At 35.9% G+C, this 18,013-nt stretch overlaps 1 protein-coding gene across 1 annotated transcript in view; it reads right to left on the bottom strand.

Annotated features, from left to right (window-relative positions):
* The window catches only part of PRKD1 (protein kinase D1), a 108,369-nt gene that overhangs the window by 26,449 nt on the left and 63,907 nt on the right, over positions 1 to 18,013 (bottom strand). Inside the window, exons 4-8 of the mRNA XM_031065681.1 lie at positions 16,086 to 16,217; positions 15,221 to 15,381; positions 12,490 to 12,513; positions 3,102 to 3,312; positions 1,356 to 1,433 (exon numbers count right to left, since the gene is read on the bottom strand). Of these exons, the coding sequence (XP_030921541.1) occupies positions 1,356 to 1,433; positions 3,102 to 3,312; positions 12,490 to 12,513; positions 15,221 to 15,381; positions 16,086 to 16,217 (606 nt within the window). The remainder of the gene's footprint in view (positions 1 to 1,355; positions 1,434 to 3,101; positions 3,313 to 12,489; positions 12,514 to 15,220; positions 15,382 to 16,085; positions 16,218 to 18,013) is intronic.

Here is an 18,013-nt window from a genome sequence, read left to right as displayed (position 1 = left end):
TCAAAACAAAAGTAGTGTGTTGCTTCTGAAGCAAAGGTGGGGAGAGGGCAGAGGCGGTGTGTTGTAGCGATGAAATACACCTGCCTCAAATGGAAAGAGGGAATTTGGAAGAGTAATTCAGAAACAAATACAAATTTTGTTCATTCAGTTCAATTGTGCAGAAACGAAGTTTATGTTCCTTCCTGTCTCTTCACAGCGCTTTAGATCAATCACTCTTCTCTAAACTGCATCTAAGCAGGATAAATGCTTATCATTTATAACTCTGACTACAAATCTCAGGGAAAACTTTTCACTCCTATCAATGGAATTAACACTCCATAGTGTATATTTTAGTTTTTGAAAACCAACCCACAAATTTCCAATAGCAACATTACTTGCACTCCTGAAGAAATAGTTGTGCTGTGGGATGGTTAATGGTTAAGTGGAATACTTAGTACCTGTAGGAATTTTCCTATCAAATATAAAAACTTCATAGTGATACAGTAACACTACTATGAGAAATACTGTGAAAAATATTAGTTAATGTTCCTAATTTTGTAATTTCTTGATATGTCTTCAATAAAGTACTGATTTAAAGGAAAAAGAAGGCATCATAAGGTAATACTTAATTAACCTCAGAAGCAGTTTAGACTGACAACACAGTAATATACATTAGGAAGTGAGCACTTCACCACGCTCCTCATTCCCTTATCACACAGGAAAGTGGCATTTCCAAGGCAATCAACAACTCATCTACAGCCACTCTTTTTTTCTCCAGTACTGTCTGTCAAGCCTACCCATATGCCCTTTAACTCAAACACCAGCAGCACATGCATGGGAAAATCAGCAGAGAGTCAAGACCTGATTTGTGGCAACTGGTACGATTAGTTTTATACCATCAGTGAATGGTGGAATTTTTTTCTGAAGGGCATTCCTAGTTCTTCTAGGCATGTTTTTCCTTCTCAGGAAAATCATCCATAACCACTTTTTTCTCCCCTCACAATAAAAGAAAATGTTGTGCTTCTAGCTGACAGGTGAGTGCCAACTTCTCACGCACAGCTTTTGGCTTTCCTCTGGCATTCTGCATTTACCAGGTGTTACCACAGGGCTATTTTGCTGCTGACATCACCTCTGTGGCAGAGCTCAGCCTGTCTGCCAGTGTTACCTATTTGGAAGAAACCCTCCTAAAGGATGGTGTATGAGCTACTCGCAGCATCCCTGCCACACTTCATCTTTGACATACAACAGAAATATTGCAGAGGAAAGGCCACTCCCAAGCAATGGAAAAATGCGTGTTTGTACACTCACAGTTTTACATTTCTTTTATTTAACTGATGGTTTAAACAATGACAGGAACAATTGTTAATGCAACTTACCTCCATTAATGGCAACTTCCCCCAGGCAGTTATTTGGCACTTTCGGAGCACAGCGTTTGTGACAGTTGAATCTACAGTCTGATAAGTGAAAAAAGGATACAGCCAAATTATTTCTTCTTCTGTGACACAATTATATTTTCCCTGCTATCCAGCCTATAGCTATTAAGCCCTACCATTTCATTAATACAAGTCATATGTTCAGAGAGTGTGCACTAGCCTGGCTCCATGCTGCCTGTCAGTGGAAGGGACAGGATGAAGATGCTAGAAGCACATTTCTGAGGGGAAAAAATGCCTTTCCAAGGGTAGCTGGGTGGAGCAGCACTACAGCAGCCAAAGTGGTGCTCAGCTCATCTAGGCGAGTGATGAGGAGACACAAGTGCCTGGCTCCAAAGCCAGAGCTGCCTTTCCAGTGACAGAAGCAGAATGGGCTGCAGTGCATCAGCTGCAGTTTAAGGGACTGACTACATAGGAAATACTGATGACTGAAAATTGAAACAGGAGAACCCTAGCCAACAATTTTAACTGAGAAAATATTTGTTTTTTACATCACAAGTCAACTTCTGGACAGCTTCCAACTATGGGTTCCTTCAGTCCTTTCCCTATTTTTCAAATTATTTTTTTTTACTTCTTTCATATGTGTAAGTAGCACTTCATTATATGTCATGGGAATTGTTTTCTTTTGGCTTATGAACACATTTTACTTAAACTAAGAGTTGTAAGTTACTAACACACCAGGAAAACCAGAGACAGAAAGAAAAAAATATTCTAAGGCTGTCTATACTTTATAATTATTTAAGATTGATCCAAACTTAAATCTAGTTGGTACCTCCTGTACCAACTAGAGGTACAGGAGTGCCAAAGTACAGATAAATATTAATTTTTTTTTAATTAGGTTAATATTTGCTTAGGTCACCAGGATTCAAAATGAACTGAAATAGGTGATGTTTTGATAGATATTTTACTTTAGTTAAATTGCATCAGAATCACACCTTAAGTTAAATTAATGCAACTTTGAATTTTGCAGGGTTTAAAGAAGTAACACAAAGTATACTGATTTAATTTTTAATAGTTATTATTTATTGTAATAGAAGGAAGGTGATTTTAAGCCTCCATTAGCCACCATTCCAACCCCATAGCATGCACAATGCTTCGTATTTACAGGTTAAGGCTGGCTAAGGTGAGCCAGCAATCCTAGGCTACAATCCAAGGGGCCTGACTCACTTCAGCACCTACTAAGGTATACAATGCTATGACACTTGAGAGCACATTAGTCACACTGAAAAAATGTGGGTTTAAATTCTCACATAACCCCATCATATTTTACTTCCATTACAACTTCCCCAAAACACTGAGCTGCTGAGGCTCAGGCATAGGCTTCTTCAATTTACACACAGGACCTTGTAGATAAACAACAATGAAGATAAGAATATAGTACATTATGTTAACTATTCTGCTGTAAGCACAGGTTCCCCTTTGCCAAATACAAGATCATTTACACCTGAATGAAAAATGTGAGCTACTGCACATACACCAAAGGTTTAGAATGAACAGCCACGCAGCCAGCTCCTACAGAACACCAATTACTGTAATTCTGACTGCAGCTTAATTCAGTGTAATTGTACATGTGCCTACACGTAGACAGTTTATTGAGGAAATCATTAATAAGGCTACATAGTAACCACTCAAACACTAATTTATTAATTTTATTATGCTTAGCTTTTATGTTCCTAAAGGACATTTACTTACCTTTGCACTGCAAACCCTGTCTAAAAAGCCCTTTGAGAAGCTTCTTGCAGTACTGGCAAACTGTTGGACGTGTGTAGGAATGGATGACAAAAGTATGAGGCACTTTAACTTTCGACAGTAAAATCTTGTCTAGTTGAATAGGCCGTCCAATGTAGGACTGTGAATTTGACCTCTTCTCTCGCCCAGTGTATGATTCTGATGGTGTCTTTTGCTGTAAAATACATAAAAAGGAGTTTTGTATTCATTTTTTAAGGAATATCATATTCATATATTCCCTTTCTTCAATAATACTGTCAAATGTCATAAAAAGTCATGTAAGCACCTTTAAACACTAATAGAACATGCATCATGCCCCTCCTCAGACTGCTTTTGAAAAATTTGGATGGTATTGAACACCTTTGCCAACACTACTGTCATATACTTTGTGTTGTGACTGAAACAGGTTTTTATAAAAAAAATTAATCAAAATTCAAATGCTCATCAAATTTCTCAGAAAAGCATTTTACATTCTGATAAAAACCATTTTTACCTCTTATTTTCTATTTTACATCAGAAGTAACTTTTAAAGGCTGTATTTTTTGTATAAACATTAAAAAATTATTACGTTATTCTGTGTGCATGTAGATTAATGATAGAAAAACTGCTTCTTTATAATTGTTGCTATTGCTAACCTTACTACATTTAGATTATGCACAATAGATCGCAACAGGTATTTAAAGGGTGTGTGTGTATATATATATACACACACCCTTTTAAATACCTATTATGTATATGTATAGATATATATGTGTGTCTATGTGGATATATATATATATATTTGTGAGACACACAGTTTAAGGCATGAAATCCAAAGAATTTCTGGAATAAATGAGTTACCATATTTTCTCTATTAAATTTAGATGTACTTATGATAATTAACCTAGAAAACAACTCGCCTAGAAAACTGCTTTCTCCTAATACTTGCTGTTGAGAAACAACCAAACTACACACACAATTAACACTGAAAGGAGAAAAACAAAGTGAGAAAATGCAGCTTGATTATTTAAAACACCTTCTCATTATCATCCACAAATAATCAGATAACTGAACACCAGAAAACAAATCACTCAGAGTGAGCCTGCACTGTTCAAAAACTTTAGTAGCTGAAGCTTCATGTAGACATTAACTTGAAACACTGCTCAGATTCAAACACATAATACTATAGAAATTCTTCCATCTGATTACTATTTCCCAGTCATGAAAATATAGAAAAATACATTTTTGTATGCTTCTATCTTCTGCAGTAAAGAGGAACTGAGAAGCCATTTTAATAGCAGAAGAACCTAAGGAATTCTTTTCTGGCTTTGCCTTCACAGTGTATTTGCCGTGGGGGAAAAAAAAATTTCTTCCTTACAAAGTTCATAAAGATTTCTTGCTGCAAAGATGAACTCTTTGATTATACTGTAGAATTAGGAGTCTTTCCCAAGAGGCATAAAGATCCACTGTACTAACACAGTCCTTTCAAATAAAGGAAAAATATGCAAAATACATTGTATGAGCCAGGTACATATGGCCACCACAAAGAAACTAGATTGAAAGAAGAAAGCATCTGTCTTTTCTTTATCACAAATAAAATTGGAAAAACTCTGAGTACATACTCTGATATTATGGGTTTATTACTTCCTGAGGTTTAAATCTTCATGCTCTGCAAAGCACTTGTGCATATTTAAAAAACCCAAACAATTAATTAGTCTCATTTTGAGATTAAATTTCTTCCATATTTATTACCTAATAATAAAATTCGCCTAATATTTCTAAGGCAGATTGCACTAAGTTTTATGAAGTCAACATGGACAGGTCGGCAAAATGGAAGGCAGAAGATCATCAGGACAGAAGAATGAGTCACATATTCTGCACAAACTGCATTGCTCAGCTAGTAGGAGCCACCTGGAAATTACAGCCCTCAGTGTCTGTGGACAGGGCAAAGCTCACAAGGAGCAGTGAGAAACAGAAATGCAGTTCTCACAGTTTTATGCCTGTGTAGAATAGAAATAGTTTTGGTCCAGACTGATGCTACCTCATAGTCCTAGTTCAGTGCCTTACAAGTTACAGCCTCAACCCTACCCTATGACCAGAAAGTTAGCCCTGAGTTTGCTCTTCAGTGTCCACAAGAAGAGTTTTACTTGTGACATACTACAATTTAATGTACATATTTTCTTTTTGAATAAAAAAATCCTAAAGGGTTCTTACTTCTAATCACTACTTGCAATGCATTAGTCACAACACTTTGCTCTCTCTTTCTTGAATCTGGACATTTGGTGATGCTAGTCTCTTAAAATGAAGTTTAACTGAAAAGGAGTGAGACTATGTAAGGAAAAGAGTTCTAGTGCTTGCTTTCATTATGTCACTGCAACAAACTAATATTTCAGTTTACCATTCTTATCACTAGAGCTATTTCTTGACAAACTTACCCTTGCCTGCAGTAAAAGCAATCCAAATATCTCCTAATGTCATCATCTCTCTTAGAATCCCGACTAATATAATCTAAATTAAACCTATTTTCTATAATCACTCTTTGCCCTCATTTTCCAAATTACTGCCTAATCAAAAATTATTTTGGCAACCAAATACTGCAAAGTCCAAATTATTTATACCTAGGTGACTTCATGCTTAAAGGATTTTAGAAAACTGGTTTGGCTGTTTTCCTCACCAAATGCCTTGCAGATTTTAGAAACTTCAGCAGTGTTGCTGAAATGTACTGAGACTAATCTTGGGCAGTTATGATTAGCAGAGAGAGATGGTCTTCCCTACAGCTTTGGCTCTGACCTAGATGTCTGATCAAATCTCAGGTGTGGTACAGTACAAGTATAGGAAAAATTATTTGCTTTTTTTTGCTCAGGTTGATGGCAAATTTTTCAGTTTCAATGTGCTAGTGTATGTTTCTGCGAAAATGTCAGGTTGAACAAAAAGTGAATTCTAGATGCTCTACATTGAGTTGATTGTTTCTGAGATAATTCTGAAACAGTTACTCATCATACCATCAGCCTTGATCAAATAGAGTTATCATTAATAAAGCTTTTGTTGTGTTGTTTGGTAGGGTTTTTTTCTCAAAATTTGTATTAGTCAATGCACAGTTATAATTTCTGAAATAATTACTTCAAGTGTCATTTCACATGGCTGCAAAGCTGTGTTCCTGAACAGACAATTAACTAAGCTTTTGTTAGTAATTCATAAGTGTTCTCTAAAGCTCAAGCAGTAATGCATACTAAACAAAAGATAAAACACTGGAAAACCTACTGCTAGACATCAGTCTTCAAGTCAAATTTATAGAGAAAAGTATTTCAGCTTTTCTTCGCCATTCCACAAGCGCTGGGCTGCTACGTGCCAGCACCGTAGCACACCATGTAAGGCACCAGCAATTCTCAACTTACAGTGACTTAAGGTCAAGAGGTAAAGCCAAGTTTCACCTTCTCCCATGCTAGAAAAGACATCAGAATTCACAGATCTGGTCTCACTCCTGTATGCCCAGTCCTGATATGTCTGACTCCATTCCCTCCCTCTTGCAGCCAGAGGCAATGTGCCTGCTGGGTCCCGCTCAAAGGTAGCAGGGGAAGGGAAGGTGGTGACAGATAACTCATGGCAGCAGCAGCTGGAGCATCTTCCACACCCTCTGATGACTGACTGATTAGGAGGAGAACCTCCTCTCTCTTGCCAGATAAGCTTCTCCTCCCAATATTGTCCAAAAGTCCTATCAAGATCCCTCAACTCTAACTTCTAGCACTCCCAGCATCAGATGCCACAATTTTAAGCCCCTGAAAACATAGGAAACCAGGAACTATACTATTGTCACTGGAAAAGCAAGAATCTCCTCCACAAAGCACCTCCTCCTTCAGCTGGTGTACCTGGTTTGTTAGAAAGATAAATGAGTTTTTCCTGGTAGCCAGCCAGACTACTGACTCAGCAAGTCTGGAAACTTCCCAGGAAATGATTGCTTAACCAGATTACACCATGGAAACTAACAGCCTGCACAGTTCCAAATACTAAATAGTCCTTTAGAACAATCATCCCAGCAAGGTAATCTATACTTTAAGAGCTCAAGAGTATGATTTTTTAAGTGACAACAAACACCAAGAAATGTGTGCATATACTGAATACTGGACTGTCCGACTAAGCCAGTGACACTGATCACATCCAGACACTTCCATAATGTTTTAACTGTGACAATACCTAATAGAATCCAGTTTGCTTACTCTTACTTCGGGGAAAAAAAAAGAAAACGTTTAGGGTTTTTTTGTTTTTTTAATTCCAAGAAGGCAGATGTGCCAATCTTTTCCCCAACATGGGGCATTCCCCATGACTTTTATTTAACTGATGGCTTGCTTCGTCATCTTCTTGTTCAATTTCTTTGAATTTTTGGAATATATTGAAGCACCTCATGTGAGTTCTGGTGAGCTTTGTTGAAAGCTACTAGAAGACACAACGATTTGTCTACATTAGCCAGAAGCATAAAATCATTGTACAGTCATTGCAGGAAGAAGACAGTCCCCCAAAGGTAAAAATAGCCCAGCAGATCTTTCCTGTCTTTTCTACCTTGTCCAAATACACTGCAAAATTACACTGCAATTAAGAAACTGAAATAAATACTGATTTCCCCACCAATGGATTAAGCTGCTCCTATCACCTGGATGAGTTTGACCATCATGCAGCATTCACATCTATTCCTTCCAGGCACAGAAGTGAAAGAAACTGTAGGGAGATGCTGAAGGGACTAATGGGAAGCAATAAAATCTGACTGCTTGGACCCAATGGGCTCTTGGGAACAAAGAAAAAGACCAGCTCTGCAATCCAGTTGCATGGGCTAGTCTAAAACGTAAGAGAGACTGCTGTTTGCCTCACCCATTTTAAAAGGTTTTGACAGTCACACTAAACACATCCCAGGGATTCTGAAAAGCTTTACCAAAACCTTCATGTTCTGTAAGAGTCAGAAAGCAACTACTTCCATTTTGGCAATCATGCTTATGGAAACATGCTCAAGTCAGTAACCTTCACTCAGAAGAGAACAGGCTACACAACCTATACTCTACTAAATATTTGGGTTTTTTCAAAACTTACCCAAAGAAGTGCTAACCTTTTGCAAGCTCAACATCTAAGAAGTGTTGCAACATTATTCCTGTAGTTTACACCGAGATATTCAATCAGAAATAACAAATGTATTCCTACAACATTGAAATGTTTGCCTCAACAAAAGAATAAACTTCTACAATCTAGGGATTTTTATTTACTTGGACAACAGAGAAAAGTGATGTCTATTTTAAAAAAACAAACAGCAGTAACTGTTTAGATGAAGTTTCATTTTTAGCGTTGAAACAGACTTGTTGAAACATGCATTTCCTTCCCATATTAAAGGCAGAGGATAAAGCCTTAATATGTTCACACACAATTTCCTCACAGGAAGCTACTGTCAAGTGAGATGTTAGATATCTATGTAACCACAGGAACTCTGTTTTTAATGCAATGCAAATGTTGACTTTCTTTTACAAATTAAACTATGTGACTGCAATTAAGTGAATTCAAAGAAACAAATCTTCAGTTAAATATACTGAAATACCACACTTAGACTGCAATCAACTGTGTTGTCTTTCAAGGCTTCTTGCACTCCTCTCCAAGTCAAGTGTATGATTTAATCCCACAAGCACCACAGTTAGATAGCTATGGTCTGAAAAACATTTCACTCTCCCATGTGTAAACACATCAAAGAACTGACTTCAGTACAAGCTGTTTAATATTAAACTATCCACAGATGGCTATTATTATATGCACCATTCTTCTACTCAGACATCAATAGCAGCAGACAGTGGTTTGAATGCTCTGTCTATAACCTGTCTTATTTTGGAAAGTACCAATAGAAGATTACTGGGTTTCAGGAGGCATTGTAGGACTATGCTGACTCCTCAGAATCAGAGAATTCCCAAAACAAAAGCCCTTTCTTTTTGGATTTGCTAGTACCAGCAGCCATAGTAAGACTTACATAGCACAAAGCTTTTTTTCCAGCATCTTACAGACACAAGTTCATTAAAAAATATTAGGTTTAGTTTGATCTTGTATCATGTACTTGATAATTTTAAGTCTATTAATTAATAAGTTTTTTTCATGGAAGTATCATGCAGTATTAGAATGCCCACATTAGAAGCCAGACCTGGCAGCTTGGGTATGCCTGCTGAATAAAGCTAATAAGAAGGGGAGAAAAAGCACAAATGATGACACAAAGGTATCATAGCCAAATTATAGTTCAATACAAAACCCTTAAGATAGTCTTTGCACTACTCTGATTCATCCTATCATATAAAATCTTGGGGTTTTTTCCCCCCCAATGCCTGTATAAATGTGTCCCATCTGTCACTGTCTACATTCCATCCTTACCAAATCAGGGATAACTGACAGGTCTTTAGGCTTAACCACAGACACTGGTTTGGAAAGTTTTGGCTCTGGACAGAGGAGATATAGACAAATCTACTAGGAGAGGCCTGCACTAAGTTTGGGGACAGTACTATGTTACCAATACAGAAAAACAAGTTATATATTATAAGGGAGGGAAAGCACCACTGAACACACCTAGGCCACATAATGGGCGATAAAAGGTTGTGTTGATTCCCATATTCCTCAAAATAACGTTTTGGGATCGTGTACCAATCCACAATAACCCAAATGATCATGAATGATGCATCATAGATATTACAGGGAAGTAAAATGTGTGCTGCAGCATTTGGCAATTTTCAATATGTGCAAACCCTTTTCCTAGTACTTAGAAACTACAAGAACCTAGCTCCTAATTTTCCTTAGATGTACTGCTTTGAATATCATAGATATGCAACTTCAAGAGAACGACATTTGAAACACTTTTTGGTTTTGACTTTTAATTTGTTTAACTATTTTAAATTATTGTAAAAAGGCAAGAAAATTAAAAAATACATAAAAGATTGTGGAATTAATTCAAATTCCTATATTCAACTTTCAGTGTCTGATCCACTGAGTTCTCAATTCTTAGTTCTGTTTAGTGCATGACCCTATATTGACTTGATGCATCTGGCACTAATCAGTTTAATTACTCAAAGCCTCTATTTCACCTTTTATTATTTTTAAATAAACTCCAGATTTTGGAGGAAACTCCAGGAGCTCTATCCGTAGGGGTTTTTATTAAATATATGGGCACACTGAAAGCAAATTCCCATTCAGACAGAGAGGAATGTGCAGTGTGTATCACCGGAGCATGGAAAGATAACTTGAGGGTGACAAGAATAAACAGAACACTACTGATTCACAGTTAACTCAAGTGCCTTCAAAAGAAAATATTAATTTTGCCTTTGAAGATCTTTGGTCTAATGACCTCTACTTCAGCCATTAGAAAAGGACTTGTAATTAGAGGTGGTTTAAGACACCAAGATGCTCTCAGCTGTAACACCCCAGCTCTTTCTTATTCCCTCCCTCAAGGGCCTTTTTATCCAGTTCAGTGTAGGGATTGGAACTGGGAAAAGGAGACGCATCTTCTGTAGGAGAGTGGAAAACAAAGGCTTCTTAGAGTGGCTATTTCTGAGTCACTGGAAACAAGGACTCCTTATTTCAGTGGGCTAAGACAAAAGGGCATCTGTATTAAGTGTTGGGTGTGAGGGAAGAAAGAGAAAATGGCCACCCACGACTCAAGACAATTCCCTCCCAGAGCATCTACTGTCCTAGTTCTGCAGAATCACTCTTCTATATATAGCTAAAAAGCCTCAAGCCAGTTCTGCTTATAACAAATCTACAGAGGCAAGCAACACCTGGTGCTTTGTATTCTGTCAGTGATACATAAATAGTCTTTTCAACTAAAACTACATACATTTTAAATTTTAAATTATTTAGCAAAAAAGAACTGTAAATCCTGATTCTTCATCAAAAAGCAAAGATAATATGTAACATTCCACTTACCTATGCCACACAAGACACATCATTCCTATTTTAAAAACTAGACTTTTTCTGAGAAATCACTTCAAGTGAGTTTATAAAATGACCTTACTATATTTGTTACTTCTAGAAAACAAATAAACCTTCCCAAAATAATGGAAACATATATTAAAAAATAGAAATAAAATACTATTGTGTCATATAAATATATTTTGAAGCAGAACCATAGATAACGAACATCTTTTCACAAGAGGAATACAATTTTGTTTTTCTTCCAAATGCCTTTTTTTTTCCACACCTACATTTAATTACTGCTACTTTAGGGTAAACCACCATCATCCAGATTGGTGGACTCATCATTGATCAGACTGTATTTAGAACACAATTATCTTAGACGTTACAAATCCTGTGGTTTATATATACATGTTTGTATTGCTTTATGGATATTCTGTGGAGCTGGAATTCTGGGCCACACAGTAAGAATGTGTTTTAGGAAGAAATAGAAACCTCATCCCTGCAAGTGTTCAGTGGGGCTTTGAGGAACTGCTCTAGTGGAAGATGATCCGAACGATTGTAGGGAGTTGGAAACATATGATATTTAAGGTCCCTTCCAACCTAAGCCATCCTATGATTACAGGAAATAAAGTTATTTATTTCAAAGAAATAAATGTTTGGCCATGGAAATCTTCATTTTAGCACAACAAAATATTCCTCAGACTAACTATGTCATATCTCTAAAATGTTAGTATTTTTAACACATGCATCCCAAATACATGCTGCAAGGGAAAGATGCCAACACTTCTTAGTTTCAAAAGCTTTTGAAACTTTAAACACAAACCAAACTTCTTTAGAAAATCCATACTGAAAGTCAAAGAGAACAACCTTTGAAATTAATCACCCACTTAAATTTCTTTTTTTTTTCTTTTTTATTTAGACTTGATACTCTTTTTATATAGAGCTGTAACTTATTTGTACAATGTTCATGGCTATTTCCACAGAAATATAGAATCCTGGACTGTTTGGGGATTTTTTTAAATTCTTTGATAAATTTTTTTAATTCCACCACAGTCTGAAAGAAAGAGCTACCCCAATGGTAGTATGGTGTATGCTGGTGAGCATTTGAATGTGAGGTTTGTTCAGCTTAAAAATAAAATATTTATTTTCTACTCCAGCAAATTACCAAGTCCTGAAAGTGAAGGTAATTTTTTTCCCCATGTGTTACTACCAGTATAAAATAGGGCTTCAGTCTAACCAATGACCTCTTTGATGCCTACCAAATGCAAAAGTCACTTTAGTATTGAAATATTTTAATGTTTACTAATGTTACTGTTTAGCATAAGAATTATGATCTTCACCTTGGAATCTGGACTTAAGAAATCTGATTTAATTCCTGCATGCCTTCAAATTCATACTGATAATCATAAAGGAGGATGTTGCTAATAGCATGGTAGGGAGTAAATTCAGTACATACCTCATAGCCAGGGCTGACAGGAGACTGACAAGTAATTGGAAAGAAGAAAAAAACAGAACAAAGAAATAAGGGGGAGAAAAAGACAGAAAATAATGTTATTTTAGAAGCAAGCATGAATGTGGGATCATATTATACTCTCATTCTTTTTTATAGAATAAATGCTTAAAACTGCATTTGAGCTGAGACATAAAAATGTGGGTTGCATTGTATCCTCCTAGTTCTACTTAGTTTTTAGTATTTCTGTTGATGAGCTTTACACTACTAAGTTAAGAATCAAAAGAAGATTTTATTCTTTGGAGGTAGATTTTTAAAGCTGTACTCAAATATAGTCCCCATTCAATTTTCAGCTCAAACGAAATGTTTTATTGGCTAATGAAAACATTTATACCCAAACTGAAACTGTTTCTGTGGTTCCCTATGCAAGGATAATTAAGTATAGGTACATTTTGCATTATTCCACATTATCCTGCCTCAAAGATTTTTAGATTACAAAATTTCAAAAGACAGGACATAACTTATTCACTTTATACATGCCATTTTTCCAGAAGGCAGGTTTACATGCTGTGTCTCCTACCAGGTGCACACAACATGAACAAAAAAATAAGAAACAACTCAGTTTGATAATTACATCTATCAAAGATCTCCAGAAGTTATTCTTTCTCAACTGCTCTGACTCTACATGGTAATTAGGGGTTAAAATACATTTATTTTAGTCCTATTTGAAGAACTGATAGCTATAACAGAGATTATATTTTGTTAGCAGTTATTCAAGTAACACATCAATATTATTAATTAATGGCATACTTTTATGAACAAAGTTGATGTTTTTCAGTATATTCACACAGACTGTAGAAAAATGAAAGACATTCCAAAGTGCATGGCTTGATTGGCATCACCATATAAACTGCCATAAAACTTATCTCATAAGCACTGCAGAAGAAATGAGTCCAAAGGACAGATCTGGTACATGAGAACTGACAAAGCTTATGCCACTTAAAAAAAGCAGGGTGGGAGGGCAGGAATGGAAACACATTTAAAGGAAAAAAAACTAAACAGAACAAAAGACATATAGAAGCCATGTATGAGAACATTTCCAAAAACCTGGTAAATTATACTAGGATTTCATGAAATAAAAGTGAGATAAGAAAACTATTTGATTTCTCCAGGCCCATCCCTTTACCTACTGCAAATATATTTTCTTTGGGCGTGCACATGTGTGAGCATGTGTGATGTTCTGAATCATCAACACAGGGACTCCAGTGTTTACAAGGTCTCAGAGAAGTACAGCCTGCAGTATAGACAACACTGCATCTCTCCACTGACAATTTTAATGCTGTCAAACATTTTGAAATATACAGCTTTGCAAAACAGGTGTTTTGTATAAGAATGTGTCAGCAAACAAAACAGTCATACAATTTAAAATGTTTTCAAACTGAAAAAGTTTTGCTACATTTTAACTGTACAGTGAAGTGAATATTTATAGATGGTATACCAGGATGCTCACTTGTACAATATTTTTAAGAATTTTTTTTTTTTTAAATGAGATAAGAATTAGGGCCAGTCTTCCTCAGACTTTTCTGTCCTGGCCTAAGTAATTTCTGAAACAACCTGCTGAGAATTATGATTAATCCGTAAACATTTGTTGCTGTAGTTTGCAGAACTTAAGCACCTTACTCATTTATGCAGCTTTTCAATTAAAAATACAGATTCATAATGTTAACCTTAATTTCCAAGTAGCTTTAGACTAATGATAATCAGTAGCATAAGTACATAATTATGGTTCATAGATGGTACTGCATCTAACACCATGTCTACATAATTTGCAATAGTGTCCTTTTAGTATGTCAAGTTTAATAAGTTTAATATTCTAATTGAGAGGAAAACATGATAATTGTTGTGTGTACTTATAAATTCTTTCCTCTCTTTTAAGCCTTAAGGTTTTCAAAACCTTCACTTAGTAGTAGATTCATTTATATACTGTGTAGAATCTTAACTATTTAAGTATATTATGACCACGAGTGCTAAAAAGAACAAACATGCTAAAAATAAAAAATAGGTCATTTACTCCAATCAACATCTTGCTTTCATTTCAGAAAACTAATATATAAATGAATATACAAGTATACTATATATTAACATGCTTTTGTGTATACTGTACATTTACATATACCTCTACACATCTAAATACAGACATATAAATACATTCACCACAAAGAGCCATTTAACATCTAATGGAGATTTCTCCTACTTTCTTCTGAACACCCAGAAATATGCCAAACACACAGGCTCCAATTAACAAGACCTGACTGTGACAGACACTCAGTTTAGTGCTGTGGTGTCTGGGTCACCGTGCTCTAATGAGGCAAACCTTTCCTATTCAATAAGCCAAGAGAAATAATGGTCCGATACAGAAGAAATTCAACATCTAGTTCCAGAAGAGATTCTTCAAGATCCAGCTACTTATTTAGCATGGATGGCAGCTTTAGGCCTTTAAAATAACCTAATTCTTGACAAATGAGGAGACTCCTGGGAGTATCAGAAGTGACACACACCTTAATCCCACATACCTTAAACTGGTGACCTCCCTTTTACGTCAAGATGCCTTCCCTTAATTTATAATTTACATACCACCTCCTCTGTAGTCTGTAACAAGCAAAACCAGATCCTATAGCACTAAATATCTTTGTTTCTCAGCTCCTCCCACGGCCTCTACCGCTAGGCAATCCCATACCAGAAGGGCTTCATCTGAGACGCTGGGTGAGGGCTCTGCAGAAACCGTCCGAATGGTGCTGACTCCTGTCAGGGATACATTTGACAGGCGTCTTTTCCGTACACCACTGCAGTTGTTGGGAATTTTAAATGCACATCTCTTATGGTAGTTCAGACCACATCCTAAAAAGAGAAATTTAAAGCCATCCGATTATGGTTTACTAGTCAAAAAAGCAAGTAATTTTGGATTTTTCAAAAACAACACAAATTCAAAACCATTAGCCTTAAATTTGATGAAACTTTTCCCTCTACCCTTTTCCCTTTACCCTGCTCTTTTATTCTAGCAAATTGTTAGAGAGACAATGTTATCAGCTCCAAATAGATACATCTACAACCAGTGGTTTTTCTCTGATTTTTCAAAATCTATGGTCTCAAAGTGCAGGAAATTTCCATGACCAGCAGTTGGAAGGTAAGAAAGTCTCACTGCAAATGGTATAGTCTATTGGATTTAGTCTACCAGAAGTCAAACAGGTGTGGCAAAGTGAGAAAACTTAGCTATTACAACTTCATATGGATTGACAGTAATATCAGTTAAATAATCTGAATTACTGCAAGACACAGGCTCGTTAAAAATTGTAAGGGAAGGGTAAGACATGCAGCCTTTTCTTAAAACTACATATCAACCAAAGTTTTTTACACTCAAGGTTACAGGCCCATATCCAAGATGCCTCAGAGCAGTCAAAAAGATAAGTTCTTTAATCAGTTAATTCCTTTGACAGGTCTTACTGTCTCCAACTAATTTAAAAGCAGCATTAGACACAACACACAGAAGTAGAATGGGAAAGTCTCTTCTTTAGAGTGAAAAATTACATGTCACTGCAGCTTACCTTCACATTTGAGTCCCTGACGCACCAGCCCCCAGAGCATCTCCCCACAATGGTCACAGAAGGCTGGAGCCCGATATGAATGAACAAACAGAGCATGGGGCCGGATTTGGAAGTCTTCAAATGTAGCAGAAGCTATAGCAGTAAGATCATACACAAAATTAACATAAATAAAAAGTAACATAAGTACTGTTCTTCACTTATTAGGTATTTCACCACAGAACAATGCAAAACTCCTTTTGGCCACTATGATGCTGAACCTTGGATTTGGAATTGTTTACTGCATAATATTTTGAAGATAAAAAGAGTGATGATATGCCTTCATACTACAATGACCAGTGGAAAAAGCATAAAGCTGTATTTACAAACCTGCAGCAATGACGTCTCTGACAACATTTTTCCAATCAAACACAGGAGTATAACCGCATATCAACATTTACCAAAAATTGTCACAGTTCAATCTAATGTCAGAAATGTTTGAAAACACTCTTTTACAGGCTTTACTCACTACACTTTCAAGGTGTATGTACATAAAATAAACTGAAAACATCCAGTAAAAAAATACTTCAAGGTTTTTTTGACAAATGGAAGTGCATCTAAAACAGTCTGTTTCTGCTGATCACTTGGTATAATTAATTCAGCAGCCTATGCTGGTATCAGTGAACTGATCACACAAGTTAAAAATATATATTAGAGCTTAAGAACAAAACATGTAATGATATACCCAAATTTCAATAGAGAAAAAAAACCTTGCAGGGCAACATGGAAGATGGCCGTGCATTTCTTACAAAGTGACATGAGCCTGCAACTGGTGTTACAGCTCCAAATGTTAGAGGGGCTTGTTAAAAGCACTAGTGCAAGCTTTAAAAATAACTAATTAATTTTTTTTCTTAACTATTTATAACACAGAGACAGTACCACAACACTTTGAAAAACAGACTTAAATGAAATATTTTCCTTTTCTTATTACCTTAAACATATGTCAGATAGTCTAAAGAAATATCTGTCAAATGTTGTAAATACTAATCACATATGTAAACATTTGATCTCATTCAGATTGCCATTTAAACAAGTTACTGGCGTGCTTACTCTTCACTGATATCAGAGTGAATGCAATAGGTATGTAGGCATTTAACAGAAATACTTTGTCTTTCAACAGAAATACATTCCTGATTTGCACCTAACAGAAAGAAAGAGAGAAAAAACCCCAACCAAACTAACAAAAAACAACAAAAACCAAAACACACTCAAAAAAAAAAAACAAAAAACACCCACCCAAAAACCAAAACAACCCCTCCCCCACCCAGCCCCTGTTTTTAATGGTTCAATTCAGAGGAATTCCTAAAAGATCCAAATACCCTGGCTTGCTCTTTGTCTACTAATGAAAAGAGAACCAAAAATCTGCATATTGATCAAGAAAACATTTTTAACTGACAAGAGGAGAGTATCAATAAAGACATACATCTGGTCTCAGTTGCTTCTCTGCAAAAACCTGCTACTCTTTTCCAAAACTGTCCACAGAAAAATAAGTTTCTAGTCTGAACCAGTCTTAAGATCTATTAATAAAAGTATTTAGAATACCACCCCAAAAGTAGGATCTAATGATTGCAATCATATCAAACTTCACTTTTTCAAAATGTTTTTACTAGAACAATGCAAATCATTTAACAGTTTGTTTATTTCAGGATTTCCCTTTTTTCTCTCGGCATTATATCATAAAAAGCTATATTACAAAATTTTACTTTATTCATAACACTAGGACCTCATAAAATAGTCCAACATATTAGAAATATCCTGAAACTAAATGAAATAGTTTTGTATTTATCTAAAAATGTTAGGTAAGGCATATTTTCCACTCAAGGGCTTTCAAACATTTGTTCAAATATATTATTTTTCCATTTTTTTCCATACTACAGTGATCTACTAGAAAA

This window comes from Geospiza fortis, unplaced genomic scaffold, assembly GCF_000277835.1.
Source record: "Geospiza fortis unplaced genomic scaffold, GeoFor_1.0 scaffold54, whole genome shotgun sequence".
Lineage (NCBI taxonomy): Eukaryota > Metazoa > Chordata > Aves > Passeriformes > Thraupidae > Geospiza > Geospiza fortis.
The sequence above is the reverse complement of the archived record's forward strand: the minus strand, read 5'-3'. Positions and strand labels throughout refer to the sequence as shown.